Here is a 16286-nt window from a genome sequence, read left to right on the forward strand (position 1 = left end):
TTAAAAGTCTCTCACTGAAGCTGCCCTTTCTTCTCATATCTACTCCCTGCCCACTGATAGCGGGCACTTACTCACCTTTCCCTGGAGAGTATATATACACACACAACCAACCTAATGCCTCTCAGCTGGTCTCTCTGCATAAAGATATCACATCAACAAAGAAGGGGGAAAACCAGGTAAGAGAGGAATTCTTTGCTATGGATATTAGTCAACTTTACAGCCAGGACTTGCTGGTGCTTGGGAAGGGATGCTTGCCTAGGACCTGAATAGCAAAGGGAAGATATTTGGGAGGGTCTGCATGAAGCTGTTCTATGACATCCCAGCACAACTTGGTGCATTCACCTACAGGGGACTCTTCAAGGCTGCACGACCCGTTTTTGTGGTTTGCTGCCAGGAGTGTTGAGCTACACAGTCTTCCTACACAGATGTCCTAGAACATACCCTGGTAGCTCTGCATGGCCAGAGGTGATCAGGAGTGGAAGGCAAGCTGTCTTTGCAACATCCTCCCTCCTCTAGGCCATGATGGGCATAACATGGAACCATTCACTTGCTGCCCCATTCACTTGCAATACCACTGGTTCGCTGTGTACAGTACACTGGTTCTTCAGTCCCTGTTAGCTTGTTTACTCCTGCTCCGGAAGGTAGGACTTGAACCAATGGCTTCAAGTTACAAGAAAGGAGATTCTGACTAAACATCAGAATGAACTTTTAAGAGCTGTTCTACCATGGAATGGACTCCCTTGGTAGACTTTCCTTCCATGGAGGTTCTTTAAGCAGAGGTTGGATGGCCCTATGTAATGCATACTTTAATTGAGATTCCTGCATTGTAGGGGGTTAGACTGGACGATGATTCTATGAACTGATCATCCTGATTGGTATTTTATTTACCATGGACATTGCCACCTTAGATTTCCACTAAAGAAAGGAAGGAAGGAAGGAAGGAAGGAAGGAAGGAAGGAAGGAAGGAAGAAGTGGGGTGTGCGTGTTGTACTTCTGCAACCTTACAGCTCCCACGAGCATTCTGATATTTGCCTGTTGTTTCTCAGTGGACTTGTTTTGGTCAACATAGTTTTCAGCCCCCACCAGCTGAGTTTGCTATTAGAGGAGGTCACCAAGCTTTTAGCACCTGTAGGTGGACTAGCAAATCAGGGAAACTGTTGTGTGCAGCACACACACACACAGCAGCCTATTGGCTACTCGATAGCCACCTCCAAAACTGAAAAATCAGTGGAATTTTGATATCGGTGGTTGAAATCAGTGCAGTTTTGAAAGGTTCAGTCTTCTATCTTGATTCAAAATGGCATCCAGTCGTATTCAAATATAGTTCAAAATTTGCCTCTTGATCTCAGGTACCATTTTGTAAAACTGAGTTAAAGTCAATGCGATTTTGATAAGCTTCAGTCCACCCTCTCGATTCAAAATGGTCTCCAATTGCATCCAAATGAAAACTTGATTCCTGTTCTTGAGCACCATCATGAAAGAAAAATGTTTACAATATCTTAAGAGGTGTCCAAATGCACAGTGAACAGGGAAACAACTTCCCCTAAAAAAATGTTTCTTTCAAGTCTAATTTCAGTAGGGAGGGGGAGGTGAATCTCTGGGAACCAGGAAAGGTCTCCAGTCTGAATAGCTTTAAAAGGTGAGGGGTAGATAAACCAATGGTGGATGACTATCAGTGGCTACTAGTCATGATGGCTACATTATCACCAGTATCTGAGATAGCATGCCTCTCAATTCCAGCATTTGGTGATTCTGAGCAGGAAAAACAACAACAACAACAACTTATTATTTATACCCTGGCCATCTGACTGGTTTTCCCCAGCCACTCTGGGTGGCTCCCAACAGAATATTAAAAACATGATAAAACATCAAACATTAAAAACTTCCCTAAACAGGGCTGACTTCAGATGTCTTCTAAAAGTCAGATAGTTGTTTATTTCCTTGACATCTGTTGGGAGGGCATTCCACAGGGCAGGCACCACCACTGAGAAGGCCCTCTGTCTGGTTTCTTGTAACCTCACCTCTCGCAGTGAGGAAATCACCAGAAGGCCCTCGGAACTGGACCTCAGTGTCCAGGCTGAACAATGGGGGTGGATCTTTCAGGTATACTGGGCCAAGACTGTGCTGTTGCAGTCATGTTCTGTTTATCTGGGATTCCCACAGGTACCTTGCCAGCCACTGTGAGGACAAAATGTTGGACTAGATGGGCTTTTGGTCTATCAGGGGTCTATACATTTTCTGAATGACAACCCTTCATCAAGACGCTATCCTGTTCCTCCAGTTCTTCTAACATTTCCTCATAGGACTTGGGGTTGTAACTGGTGGTTTCCAGACCTCTCAACCACCCTGGTCACCCTCCTTTAGACACACTTTATTTTGTTAGTCCTCCTTAGAATGTGAACCACTGTTAAAGACCCAACACACTTATGTATAAATGCATGTGGATTAATACCAAGGTACCATGCAGTGCGCACTCCACTTTCTCATGCTCTGTGATTGCCCATGTACTGCTGATAACACTATTGATAGCCGTATGTTTGCCTAATGTATCTAAAAAGAACAAACGCCTTTCTTGTTTTAAATGACATCAGGGTAACCTACTGCACAGTAAATGATGTTAGCAGCTCACAGCAGTGGGTCGGGCATGGGTTTTGGCTCAGACAATGACATCACTGAGACTGTTAGAGCACTGAGGTGGGCTCAGTTTCCACTGAAATAACCATCCCAGTGGGAAGATGTCAGGGAGAACAAGGCAAAATATATTTTTGGGGGCCTCTGTTGGGGAGTAGTGCTGCAAGGCAGCAGCAGTGCTCCAATTGCAGGTGAAGGGAATCTTCGGTGCTCCAGATGCTGCTGAACTACAACTCCCATCAGCCTCAGGAAGGTTGGCCAATGGTCAGGGCTGACTGGCGTTCAGCAACATCCAGAGGCCAAAAGTCCCCCATACCTGATGCAATACAACCTTTTGTTGAAGACTCCACTTAGCTTTTAAAATACAGTGCATCTGACAAACACAAGGACCGTGAAACCCAAGGTTGGCAGTAGGTGTTTGTTTGACAAATCTTGGGAGGATTCATTGGTGCTGCACAAAACAGCATTATGGGCTTGACATCAAGCCCAAGCCTTATGAGGAACAGTTGAAGGAGGTTGAAGGTAGAACTTTCTGACAGTAAAAGCTGTTCAAGAGTGGAATGGACTCCCTTGGAAGGTTATGGACTCTCCTTCCTTGGAAGTTTTAAGCAGAGCTTGGATGGCCATCTGTCATGGCTGCTTTAGTTGAGATTCCTTCATTGCAGGGAATTGGACTAGATGACCCTTGGGGTTCCTTCCAACTCTGCAGTTCTATGATTCAACATTTGTCCTCAGAGGGGTGCAAATCCCTTTGTTTGGACACCCTCCTCTCTCTTATCAAAGGTTTCTTATCCACAACCCACCCTGAAATCTAGTGACCTGGTTTCCCTCAAAGAGAGTTCCATATCAGCTTATGAGCACGGTAGACACGCCAGTCCTGATAAAGGATAAAATGCCAACATTGCAGTACCATTCACTGCCTCTCTCCAGTCTCCGCTTCTCTTATAAGAACATAAGAAGTGTCTGCTGCATCAGGCCAATGGCCCATCAAGCCCACCATCTAATTCTCACAGAGCTACACAGGTGCCAATGAGAAGCCTGCAAGCAGGACAATAACACTCTCCCCTCCTGTGGCTACCAGAACCTGATATCCAGAAGCATTACTGTCTTAGACCATGGAGGCAGAGCATAGCCTTATACTCCATGAATTTGTCCAATCCTCTTTGAAGGCCACCCAAGTTGGTGGCTATCATTATCTCCCAGGGAAGTAAATGCCATAGAATGTGCTTCCACCTGTCTCGAATCTTCCAACATTCCATTGGATGTCTATGAATTCTAGTGTTATAAGAGAGGGATAAAAAGTTTCCTCTATCCACTCTCTCCATGCCATCTACCTCCAGCTTCATTGCTACCCCTCAATTCAGATGACCATCATACCCAGCTATGGCAGCTTTGAATGTCTTCCTTCTCCCTTGGCCTGCTTGCCATCCATTCTTGCCATCTCCATTACATGGTTTTCAGCCGAAATGTTCACCCCCCCTCCCAGAGAGATGTGTTTGCTGTGAGGGTGTGACCCTCCTCTTGCTCTCAGGTGCTGTGTGTCCACACAAGGCACATTCTCCTTGCATACGCACTCCTCGCAGCACACGCCCTGGGGTCCTGCCCCGAATTGTTTAGCAAAGAGGGCAGGACAGTCATTTGTCTACTGGCCTTGCCCAGATATTCCCTTGGGTGGGAGCAAATGGGATTGCTATCTGAAATATTGTCACACAAACCGCAGGGAGCAGTTAACTATTAGTGGCGGAAATTCACCTGCATTTTAGGGTGACTTTCTTCTAATATGCACATATTTCAATGCAATTTTGTCCGATACACCTATTTGTGCTAATGCATTTTTGTTCATAATTTTCACTAATAGATACATTTTAATGCACATTTTGCCATTGTACCCTAGCAGTGTCTAGGCTAAGGTCCAAGGTATCTCAAAGACTCTATTCTGTCATATGAACCTGCCTGGGTTTTGAGGTCTTCAGGGGAGGCCCTTTTCTCAGTCCTGCTACTCTCACAGCAGTCTTGGTGGGGACACAGAAGAGGGCCTTCTTGGTGGCTGCTCCCAGACTTAGGAACTCCCTCCCTAGAGGAGTGAGACTCACTCCCTCCCTTCCTTCTGCTGGCAGGTGAAGACCTTCTTGTTCCAACAGGCCTTTGGGAATTTACTCCTTTTAATGAAAGAGCTGGTGCTCTGCTGTTTTTATTGTAATTATTTGTATTGTCTTAATAGTTTGTATATATATATATATATAGAGAGAGAGAGAGAGAGAGAGTATTAATTATATCAATGCTTAATTTTTTAATGTTTTTAGCCATTCCTATTTTTGTCTATAAGCCACCTTGAGTTCCTGTTAGGGAAAAATGTGGGGTATGAACATAGCTGTCAACTTTGCCCTTTTCTTGCGAGGAATCCTATTTGGAATAAGGGAATTTCCCTTTAAAAATGGGAAATGTTGACAGCTATGGGTATGAATAAATATGTAATATTAGTAATAACATCTGGAGGGCACACCTGCAGTAAAGCTTTAATATGGAGAGACCAAGGGGGTGAAAAACAATACATTTTTGCAAATTTATTTACCCCAAATAGGGATGGGGACCCTGTGGGCCTTCAAAAGCTGTTAGACTCCAAATACCACCAGCTCCAGCTGGCATGGCCCAAAGTCAGGGATGATGGGAGTTGTTGTCCTGCCTGGGAGACCAGGGTTCAAATCCCCCTATGGTCATGAAGCTGACTTGATACCTTTGAGCCAGCCACTGTCTTTCAACCTATCCTACCTCAAAGAGTTGTTGTGAGGATGAAACATGAAGAGGGAGAACAATCTGTGTCACTTTGAGCTTCCTTGGAGGAAAGGTGGGATAGAAATGTAACAATAAAATTAAACAAATAAATACCTGGAGGGCCAGAGCTGTCTTCCATCCCTGATGTATATTATCATGGATTATTTTGGAGGCAAGCCAAGACTGGAAAGAAAAAAGAAAATACAAAAACAAGACCATTGGAGCTCACAACCACATGACACACTAGAGTGCCATTTGCCCAGCTGTAACCACCATATCATTTACCTTCATGTTGATTCCTGCTTGCTTTTTTTTTTTTTAAATCTCCCATCATTTTGGTATTGCAGTTGCAGAAACCTCCTCTGTGGGATATTTTTTCTTCCATTGACACCAGACCACTTCAGTTCCCAGAATCATGAAGTTGTTTCTTCTCTATCTTTTTGCTGCCTTGATAGCTGCAGGTGAGTTGAGTCATATTACTGAAACCTGGTGAGATGAAACTCATGACTGGAAGGTAGCAACTGAGATGTATAACTTGTTCAAAATGCATAGACCAAACAGGAAGGAAGGAGGAGTAGCATTATATGTAAAGGATGTGTACACTTGTGAAGAAATCCATGATCTGGAGCATGGAAAGCTGATAGAGAGTATAGGAGTAAAAATTGTAGCAGAGAGAAATAGTGACCTTACTGTGAAGGGTCTGCTATAGACTGCCAAGCCAGACATGGACGATGTCTTCCTAGAGCAGATTACCAAACATTCACAAAGGAGAGATATAGTGTTGCGAAAGTACCTGGATACCTATTCAAGGTGCGCTCAAAGACCACAGACGCAGCAGTTGGAGAAATAGAAAGTAAAAATTTTTGCTGACAGCAACAGGTCCAGTGGAGTTCTCTCCCAAAGACTGGACGCTGATCAACAGTTCCATGGGGTTATATACCTTTTTCAGACATTACATATTAATGCACTGCAGCAAAATTAAACCAATGAGCATGAACATCACCCTTCCTAAATCCTCCTATGTCCTTATAAAGATTACTTCTTCTTTCCATATATTTGCTCATTATATTGGCAATTACTCATATACTATTATCAACAAGCAAAGCTAAAATTTCCCTCTTTGGCAGGCAAAGCAAAAACCCCTTCCTTATCAGACATCCTGTGTCCTATATGGAAAGCACCCAACTCGGACATCCTGTGTTCCAGAACATGTAGTGATAGTGCCTTGCCTTGAGACTATGATGGATGCCTTCCCCTTTCGCCTATATTCTGCAAGCACAGCTAAAAATATATTTCTGCTAATCCAGCAATAAAGCGGAGAGAGAGATAGACACAGCATTTGATTCTCAGAATTAGGTACTTTTAGCAGTAGGCACTACAATGTAAAATGAGGTACAGCAAAGGTGAGGTACTGCAGTATACTTTCTTCAGGTGGCCTTGCCACAATAGTAGTCATGGGAAGAGACAGTCTGGAGATAGAGGCTCAAAAGGCTTCAGTCTGCAAACAGCCTTTGTCAGAAGAAGCTGCTCATTGGGATCTGTCCATGGTCCTGAAGCTGCATTCTCTGTGGAGTCTGTCATTGGACCAGAACACAACAGTAGAGTCCTGTTGCAGCCAATAGACAATGGCCACACATCTAAACTGCTATGATAAAACTTTAAACAGCCACGGCTTCGCCCCAAGAATCTTGGGAACTGTAGTTTGGTAAGGGTGCAGAGGCCCCCATTCCCCTCCCAGAGTGGTTTAATCCAGCATAGCTGTGTGAGGGCAACAGGAGCCTCCTAACAACTTTCAGCACCCTTTGCAAACTGCAGAATTCTTCGAGGGGAAGTTGTATCACAACACTATAAATGCATGGAGTTAATGAGGCCTAAGTTGTGCTGTTGTGATTGGGTGTGGCGACTGCAGCAGTGTCTCTGGCACATAAGCCTGAATTCCTCAGAGGAAGGTTGGGATTAGAAAATAAAGCAGAAACAAAAGAAATAAGAACCAGTGTTGCTCATCATCGTGGTAGTTGCTATTGTTTACTGTTTTCAATGTTATTATTTCCCCCAGCAAACTCCCTGGACTGTGACTGTAGTGCTGGTGATAAAGAGTGTCCAGGCAAAGTTTGTACAGTTGATGATGTTGGAGGATCCTGCATTTCAGCAGCATGGAATTATACAAAGAGTAGGTAGATGTGTCCCTGGGGACATTTCCAGAAAACTCTAACAGAAGCCTTTCTAGAAACCTACCGTATTTTTCGTCCCATAGAACGCTCCGTCCCATAGGACGCACCTAGTTTTTTTGGGGGGAAATAAAGGGAAAAATTTTTTCCCTTTATTTCCCCCCAAAAAAGCAGGTCGGAGAAACCGAACCAGGTCGAGGAACAGCGGGATGGCGGCGCTGCGCCTCCCTGCTGTCCCCCGAGCTTGTGAGGCTGGCTGATGTCTGCCCAGCGCGAGGGGCGCTCTGCTTCAGGGCGCCCCGCCCGCTGGGCGGCAGGCTGCTATCCGCAGTGTGGGGAACCCTGTGGGGAACTCCTGCAGGGCTCCCCACGCTGCGGATGTATGCCTGGCGCGAGGGGCACTCTGCTTCAGGGCGCCTGAAGCTCCTGGAAGCAGGCTGCTATCCGCAGCCTAGACAGCTTCGGGAACACATCCGCAGCCTAGGCAGCCCTGCGGGAGTTCCCACAGGGCTGTCTAGGCTGCGGATAGTAGCCTGCTTCCCGGAGCGTCAGGCGCCCTGAAAGCAGAGCGCCCGACGCTCTGAGAAGCAGGCTGCTATCCGCAGCCCAGACATCTCTGCGGGACCTCCCGCAGGGCTGCCTAGGCTGCGGATGTGTTCCCGAAGCGCCGGACGCTCTGCTTTCAGGGCGCCCGACGCTCCGGGAAGCAGGCTACTATCCGCAGCCTAGACAGCCCTGCGGGAACTCCCACAAGGCTGCCTAGGCTGCGGATGTCTTCCTGAAGCCTGGAGAGTGAGAGGGGTCGGTGCGCACCGACCCCTCTCACTCTCCAAGCTTCAGCGAAAGCCTGCATTCGCCCCATAGGACGCACCCAGATTTCCCCTTCATTTTTGGAGGGGAAAGAGTGCGTCCTATAGGGCGAAAAATACGGTAATTAAAAGGTGTGTGCGGGGGGCGGGGAGGAGGAATGCAGCCATAATCATTATGAATCTGAAGAACACATCAAATGCCAATTGCACTGTCTGAATAGTGCAAACCCACCAGCATATTACAGATGGAACCAGTTACACTATCATGAACATGGTTGCCCTTACACGAAAGAGCACCGCTGACCACAAGTGTGAATACACCAGTGATTGATTATGTGCATTTTAATGAAGGGGTGGGTAAATCTCAGGTCTAGGGGCCAAGGGCAGCCCTCTTTCTCTGGCCCTCCGGTCTCTGCCCAGGACCCACTCATCCTGCCCAGGCAACACCCCTCACCGGTCCTCCTCCATGCCCTCTTCAGTTTGGAAGCACCCTTGAACTTGTTTGCCTGGAGGTAGAACAATGTGTGTAGAACCCCTTGACTTTTGCATGGCTGGAATCTAGACTAGGGCACAAAGATACGAGTCACGTCTGCAGTTCCACTCACTTTTACCCCTGGCCCCTCCCATCCCTAGTACTTGTCAATGATAGACTGCGACCCTCAGGCTGAAAAGGTTTTTCCTCCCCTGCTTTAATGGATGGGTGATATTGTTTTGGTCATTGGTTTTAACACGTTATTTGTTATCTCCCTAACTCCCTTCTATTTCCTTCCCCTTTTTTGAAACACAAGATTCCAAAGAAATCCCTGTTACCTTCAAAGGCTGTGAAAGCAGCAAGACCAGTTTCGATGTATGCAAAGAGGGGAACATTGTCTTCACAGCTGGGGAAAATTTTACCTGGAACTCTGCATGCTGCAATACGAAAAACTGCAATAGTGGCCCACCTGCAGGTATGTGGGGTCCAGAACTGATTAAGGCTGAGTAGGAGTCTCAGAAATGAGTATATCAAATTTATTTTCATATCCCATAGGAGGCAACTCCCAGGGGCCAAAGTCCCTTTGGACTCCTCAGTAAAATATTTGAGGAGGCCAGGGTCCCCCACAGTTAATGAGCATTGTCATTCAAATGGTCTTGTGATTAATTATTTGTGGTAAGGCTTACCTGCCCCCCCCCTAATATTTTATTCAATTGGCACCCCTGTATCCAGTTAACTCCTACTCGCTGTAGACCTGTTGAAATTAACAACCAAGTCTAACTTAATCCCATTGATTTCCATGAGACTACTCTGAATATGACTTAAACAAACCAGAGCTTGTAAAGACCCCTTTCCCCTGTTTGGGGAGGGGATTTTCAATAGGAAAATTCCATGGGATGGAAGTTTGACCCCTGCATCCAAATCGTTATCTCATTTGTTCTTCTTCCTAACAACTAGTTTTGGTTAAATGAAAATAAACCTGGGCATAAATCGAATTGAACTCAGCAAGGATTATACTGAGGAGACAGTATTTTGCTGTTGAAGAAGTTTTAGGCTACGGTTGCAGCAGGCAAAATAAAGATGCAAGTTTCTATAAAGCCAGTAGAGGGAGCATGTTGCAAATACATTGTGTCTCAGACATCAGTAAAATTGCATGTTGAAACACAAGAGGCCTCACGTGGATCGGCAGCATAGAGCAAATTAGCCTCTCTGGGGGGGGGGGGGGGATCACTCAGAATATCTGTGTGGCAAAAAGGGAAGAAAGCTTCATGTGCAGCTGATTGGTGCAGTGTCATTGTTTATAGGAACAATAACAAAACAAGCAAAAATTGTTTATAGGAGTGAGAATAATGGAAGAGTTATTTAGAATTACAGATTGTCAAATTTTGGTTGTGCCTTATTTTTTGGTCACTTTGAAATCTTATTCCCTCCTCCTTTGAGATTCCTGAAAGGTGGGGGAAGTTATTACACAACACTGTGTAGGGAATGATTTGTATGGGATGCACAATCTCTGCTGTTCTATATGTCACAGTGTTGCATCTTTGCTGCTTTTGGGACAAATTTAGAAAACAAAATTAATTCTAACAATAATAAACAATAGTAATGATAATGATATACTGCAGACACACTTATTTATGCAAGCATCCCCTTGACTTTAGCCTTCTGTTTTGAATGTTGTGTTATCTTAAAGGGATTGCGTTTTTTATCACATATATTAATCATGCAGGTGTATTTCCTTAATGTCATTACTGGGATTGCCAAATTGTATATTTTGATCGAGGATGTTAACATTTTAATGCTTTGCATGACTGGCTTCCATTCTCCGTGCACTATTATGGCATTAAGCAGTATGTAAATTGATAAATTGCCACAAGAAGAAGAACAGAAAAGGAAGCAAGGTGGAGTAGGACTGAATCGAAACTGCTATTTGGGGAGAGAAAGTCCATCTGGCCACCAACTTTTCTCCTCTAGAGTGCATGGATAATGATTCTGTAGTGTGATGGACCTAAGAGGCTGGCTTAAGCTGTAGGGTTCATCTAGCTCTGTAGGGTTCATCTAGCTCAGTGTTGTCTACTGGGGCGGTAGGCATCAACTCCTAGCGCCCAGCTCTTTTGAGCCCTCCAAATTATTATTTTTTGGGGAGGAGGGCAGCCTCCCAATGTTTAGAACCATTAGGGGGGAGGAGGCCAAGTATGGAGCTGAGTGCACTCAGTGGCGTAGTGTGGGTTGTCAGCACCCGGGGCAAGGCAAGTAATTTACGCCCCCTAACCCGTGGATTTGCGCCCCCTAACCCGTGGATTTGCGCCCCCTAACCCATTGATTTGCCCTAACCCCAGATGTTGCGCCCGGTGCGGTCCGCCCCCCCTGCACCCCCCACGCTACGCCACTGAGTGCACTGCAAATTCAGTGGTCGGCTCCTCCTGCTGCTGTGCAGGGGAAGGAGTGGGAAAGCAGCCCCCGGCCAGTGGTGGTGGCAGGAGGAGGAAGAGGAGGTTGATTGTGGAGCTGAGCATGGCACAGCTTCAGTGGCTGCTCCCCCTCCTGCCACTGCCACGTAAGGGAAAGACGTGCAGCTCCCAACCTGTGGCATCAGCAAGAGACGGAGGAGACTGGGTGCGAGAGAGTAGTGGCACCTGCCCTGTGGAACGCTCTCCCATCAGATGTCAAGGAAATAAACAACTTTTAGAAGACATCTGAAGGCTCTTTAATGTTTGAAGTCTTTAATGTTTGAAGTTGTATTCTGTTTTTACTGGAAGCTGCCCAGAGTGGCTGGGAAGATCCAGCCAAATGGGCAGGGTATAAATAAATAAATTATTATTATTATTATTATTATTATTATTATTATTATTATTATTATTACTGCACCGCTGCCACATTTGGCTCCTGCTGCTGCTGCTGCCACCCTGTCTCCTCCTGACATCCTGATGTCATGCAGTGTCCCAACAATGTGCGTGCATCGTCGTCCCCCCGCCAATCTTCTCTGCAAGTTGGCACCTCTGGGTGGGGCTTTGGCTGGCAGAAACTCCCCAAGGTTTCAGAGTAGGGACACCTCCAACCTTGCTTGGAGAGGTCGGGACCTTCTGCATTCAAAACTGGTGCTCTACCATTCAGTTTGCCCACAAAACAATGGAGGGTCCTGTGACACCATAATATAGGAACATAGAACATAGGAAGATGCATTTTACTGACTCAGATTACTGGTCCATCATGATCTTGCTCAGTATTGTCTATAATGACCGGCAACGGATCCCCAGGATTTCAGACAAGGCTGTCTCCCTACCCCATCTTGAGGTGCTAGAGATCAAATGCAGCACAGATGTTCTACCACTGAGCTCTGGCTCTTAGTAGCATCGGGCAGGACTGGCTCAAGGCAATTTACTGCCTGCCCTGAGGGACAATATTGTCCCCCGCCCCCCTCATTCCAAATAGGCACACAAGAAGAGCCTGTTGGATCAGGCCAATGACCCAGCTAGTCTAGCATCCTATTCTCACAGTAGCCAACCAGATGCATGTGAAAAGCCAACAAGCAGGACTGAAGTGCCTCACTTGTGATTCGCAGCACCAGTGGAGATAGAATGATCTCACTTCAGCCCTGCAGACCAGGTAGCATCCTCCACTGCAACTAAGGGCAGCACCCTAGCTGAGGGAGCACAGGGCAGGTGAAATGGTACACACAGTTCTGTTGCTCAGCATCTCCTGGCTGCTCACTGCAGCTCCTGCCTGAGGCAACTGTCTCGCTCTGTCTCATGGGAAGGCTGCCCACCAGTACGGGAGCCATATGCATTGGTTAAAATAGTTCTTGTTTATTAAAAGGACCAACTACAACCCAAGGAAGTGGAAGGCCTGGACCGTTCAGAAAATATTTGATGCTCACCCCACACCAAATTGAGAAATTCCATGCCTTTTCCATTTTCCCCAACTACAAAAGGGGAGGGTTGGTGTTGTTGTGGTTTTTGTTTTTGCAGAGTGTTTCCCCCTCCAGTTCAGCAGTATGTTTCATCACTCATTTCATCACTGTTGCAGTAAACACCAACGTCACCAGGAAGGTGTGCCCCACATGCTTCGTTTTGAGCTCTAAGCCCTGCCATGGTAACAAGATAAACTGTACTGGATCCCAAGACTACTGCCTGACCATTTCTGGGACTTACCAAGGTAAATGAGAACGCGGTATGCTGAATGAGGTTTATTCATCTTCTTTCCATATTAATCCCAAGGAGTTTAGCTTCTCCCCTATTCTCTTGGCAGTTCTACAGTGGGTGAGGCTGAAAGAGAATAACTGACCCAAGTCCAGTTCTTTCAACCTAGACCTTAAGCAGGTCCTCATAAGTACTGCACCAAACTGACTCTACAATGGAGGAGTTTAGGCTTATCCACAGGTGAACTCTGTGCTAAACCCCAACCCTTGTTCTACATCAAAACAAGCCCTCCTGGTTAGGGATGGACAAGCCCATGAATTGCAGTTTCTCTCAGTTTTCAATTTTATGCTTCTTAAGTTCAGTCACATTCTGCATCAGTTTGTGATTGGAAAAAATAATACTCATTGAAATGGATGTGAGAAACTTAGACCCAGTAGTTTCAGTGAGCTCATTCCAAGTGGAACTTGGCTGGAGACAACCCTTTGCTCCTAGAACGGGTAGAAGCAAAGGAGACCCAATTGCTCAAATGCAGCCACCCATCATTTTAGCTTCCCAGACGTAGCCCTTAAATGGAGCAAAAATACAGAAACAAATGTCAGTTTAAAACACTTGCAGCTTTCCATCTAGAGACAGTCCCTAAAGCCAAAGACTTATGTTAGAATTTGCTGTTTTCTCAGCCCAATGTGTCTTTCTTTTGTATCCTGAGACCCACCATGATCTCCTCAAGTTTCATTTGGTTCCCAAACATATCCTTCAACTCCCTTGGTTCCAAATCCACAAAACTACTTGGGTTTGAGTCCCAACTGCAGACTTTGCCCATGCACAATTTGGCCACCTATTCCTTCCTTGTACAGGCTGGGTTTAAACAAGTTAACCCCACAATCCCCCAATTAAGCTACATGCAAGAATTTTATTTTTCACAACTGTCAATTTCCTTCACAGCAGGGATGATACTATTTCTTTCCTGCATTGTCCTTTTGCAGATTCTACAGTTCCATCTCAGGACTTCTTTGGGCAAGGCTGTGCTACTCAATCAGCAAAAATCCTTGTCAAGGGCACCAACATGACCTTTGGAGAGGTGAAAATCTCGATCGCCACCAGCCACATAGAGAAAGCGACTGATGGAGCCAGCCTGGTACACGGGAGCATTGCTTTCACCGTTCTCCTGCCCTATCTCCTGGGGCTCCTGCTGGACAAATTCCTTTACTGATTTCATTTGGTTCAAGGTGTCTTGCTCAGCAAAGCTGGGAAAAGCATCTCCAATGCACCGTTCCCAGAAGTTCAGGCTCCAGCATCTGCTAATGTCTGTTTGCAGGCTTGCATGTGATTTCAAAGAGCAAATTAGTTGAATAAAGGGGGATCCTAATGCATCCGTCTTTGTGTGTATGTTTGTGTATGTGTGGTGTGCATGCACCCCTGTGTGCATAAGAATGCGTAAGTTGGGAATCTATTTGCCTGAGGGATGATGAATGTGTCATTGGCCCTCCAGATGCTGTTGGATGTCCATCAGACCCAGCCAGTATAGTCAATGATCATGAATGATGTGAACTGTGTCTAACCACATCTGGAGGGCTGTAGGCACCCCATCCCTGCATTACAGAAACATTATGCCTCTCTACTCAGAAGGGAGTCTCATTGGGTTGCTTGGGATTTGCTCCCAGGTAAGTGTGCACAGGATTGCCGTGTTAGCTGTTTAAGTAAATACATTTTAACTGATTTAAACTGATCAACTCAAAGTTGCATAGATTTGCATGTACAGTGGTTCCTTGTGTTAAGAACTTACTATTTCTGGGTTAGCGGAGTCTGTAACCCAAAGCATCTGTAACCTGAAGCATCTGTAACCTGAGGTACCACTGTAGCTAGAACAACAGTTTCAAAAGGTGGAACATATTTTACTTGTTTTTTAGATGGCATGCTTCAGGAGTCACCAGCTTGAAGCACTTGGGCTCACAGACCTTCCCTGGCTCCCACAGAGCTCCCTTCCGCTTCTGAAATTTTGCTTGAGATATATATATATATATATATATATATATATATATATATATATTGCTGTTGTAGCAAATGTTGCAGGGTATGTGAGGTGCCCACAGCACTTTCTCCAATTTGCAAATGTGCCCATCGACCCCCAAATGATGGTGACGTTTAATGTGCATGTGCATGCACACGCACACACAAACATACACCAGTTGCAGCAGGTGCCAACTTAGAAGAGGCATCCCTCCTAAACGAAGCAGAGGGAGGAGGCTTCTTCTAAGATGCTGGCTGCCAGCTGCAGTTTTTATAATTACTTCTATCAAAAATAATTCTTTTAAATAAATGAATGAATGCATCCCTAGATTAACTGGGCAGGCTTTTTTAAAAAAAGGCAATTGAAAAGGTATTTTAATCAGTTAATGTAATGAATTGGTCAATGAAATGAAATGTATTGTGATTTCTTCTGAACTCTGTGGCAGAAAACATGCTTTGCAGATGGAAGGTTTCATGCTCAACCTGCACCTAACAGACCCTGCGTACCAAGATCCATGGTACCACTGCGGTGGGAAGGAAACGGCATTTCTGTGCACTCTGGCTTCCATCACAGTGTTCTGTTGTGCCAGAAGCAGTTTAGTCATGCTGGCCACATGACCCGGAAAGCTGTCTGTGGACAAATGTGGGCTCCCTCAGCCTGAAAGCCAGATGAGCACCGCAACCCCATAGTCACCTTTGACTGGACTTAATCGTCCAGGGGTCCTTTACCTTACCTTTACCAGGACCAGGAATGAATCTCTGCTTTGAGACCTCAGAGAGGACCTGTCAATCAAAAAAGCACATGGAGAGAAGGACTAATGATCTGACTTGACATATATGACAGTTTTGCATGTGTGCTTTTTAGAATTAAATAAATCTCACTTGAATGTTTCCCTTTTTAAAAACTACTTAGAATCACAGAATCATAGCGTTGGGAGGGACCCAAAGGGTTCATTTACCCCAACCCTTGCTGTGCAAACAATAATCATGGTTGTGCAATTTTATGGATGCTTGCTTTTTAAGGAAAGTCCTGTTGAAACAGAGACAGCATAGGAACAGTCACCAGAAAATACAGACTTGGCTTGCTAATATGGGGAAAACAGAGTATATTAATAAGATGGGTTCTGAAGGTTTTGGCTCACATGGGGGGGGTGGAGGAGAAAGCCAAATTAGCTTTGTGAAAATTCAGGGAGGCATAGCCAGGGGCAAGCACTGGCAGTTTGAACCCGTGCTCTTCCCAGCAATGTGGTGAAATCGGGTAGCAGTGAAACAGAGAGGGGCAGAGTTCCAG

The 16286-nt window shown here is 45.6% G+C and overlaps 1 protein-coding gene across 1 annotated transcript; it reads left to right on the plus strand.

Moving 5' to 3' along the window:
* The first annotated feature begins 41 nt into the window (after positions 1–41).
* On the plus strand, positions 42–14358 carry LOC310769006 (phospholipase A2 inhibitor and Ly6/PLAUR domain-containing protein-like). Its single transcript, XM_083628035.1, has 6 exons — positions 42–176; positions 5751–5864; positions 7460–7573; positions 9169–9327; positions 12876–13004; positions 13972–14358. Exons 2-6 carry the CDS (start codon positions 5819–5821, stop codon positions 14196–14198), a joined length of 675 nt encoding a protein of 224 aa, XP_083484161.1. The 5' UTR covers positions 42–176; positions 5751–5818; the 3' UTR covers positions 14199–14358.
* Positions 14359–16286: the final 1928 nt, after the last annotated feature.

Source organism: Podarcis filfolensis, assembly GCF_964270895.1.
Source record: "Podarcis filfolensis genome assembly, chromosome: 8".
NCBI classification, from domain to species: domain Eukaryota; kingdom Metazoa; phylum Chordata; class Lepidosauria; order Squamata; family Lacertidae; genus Podarcis; species Podarcis filfolensis.

Excerpts from the sequence above, each read along its gene's own strand:
- LOC310769006 (XM_083628035.1), top strand. The coding sequence starts at position 5,819 with ATGAAGTTGTTTCTTCTCTATCTTTTTGCTGCCTTGATAGCTGCAG. Across the intron at positions 5,865-7,459 it reads TGCTGCCTTGATAGCTGCAG|CAAACTCCCTGGACTGTGAC; the intron begins GTGAGTTGAGTC and ends TATTTCCCCCAG. Across the intron at positions 13,005-13,971 it reads CATTTCTGGGACTTACCAAG|ATTCTACAGTTCCATCTCAG; the intron begins GTAAATGAGAAC and ends GTCCTTTTGCAG.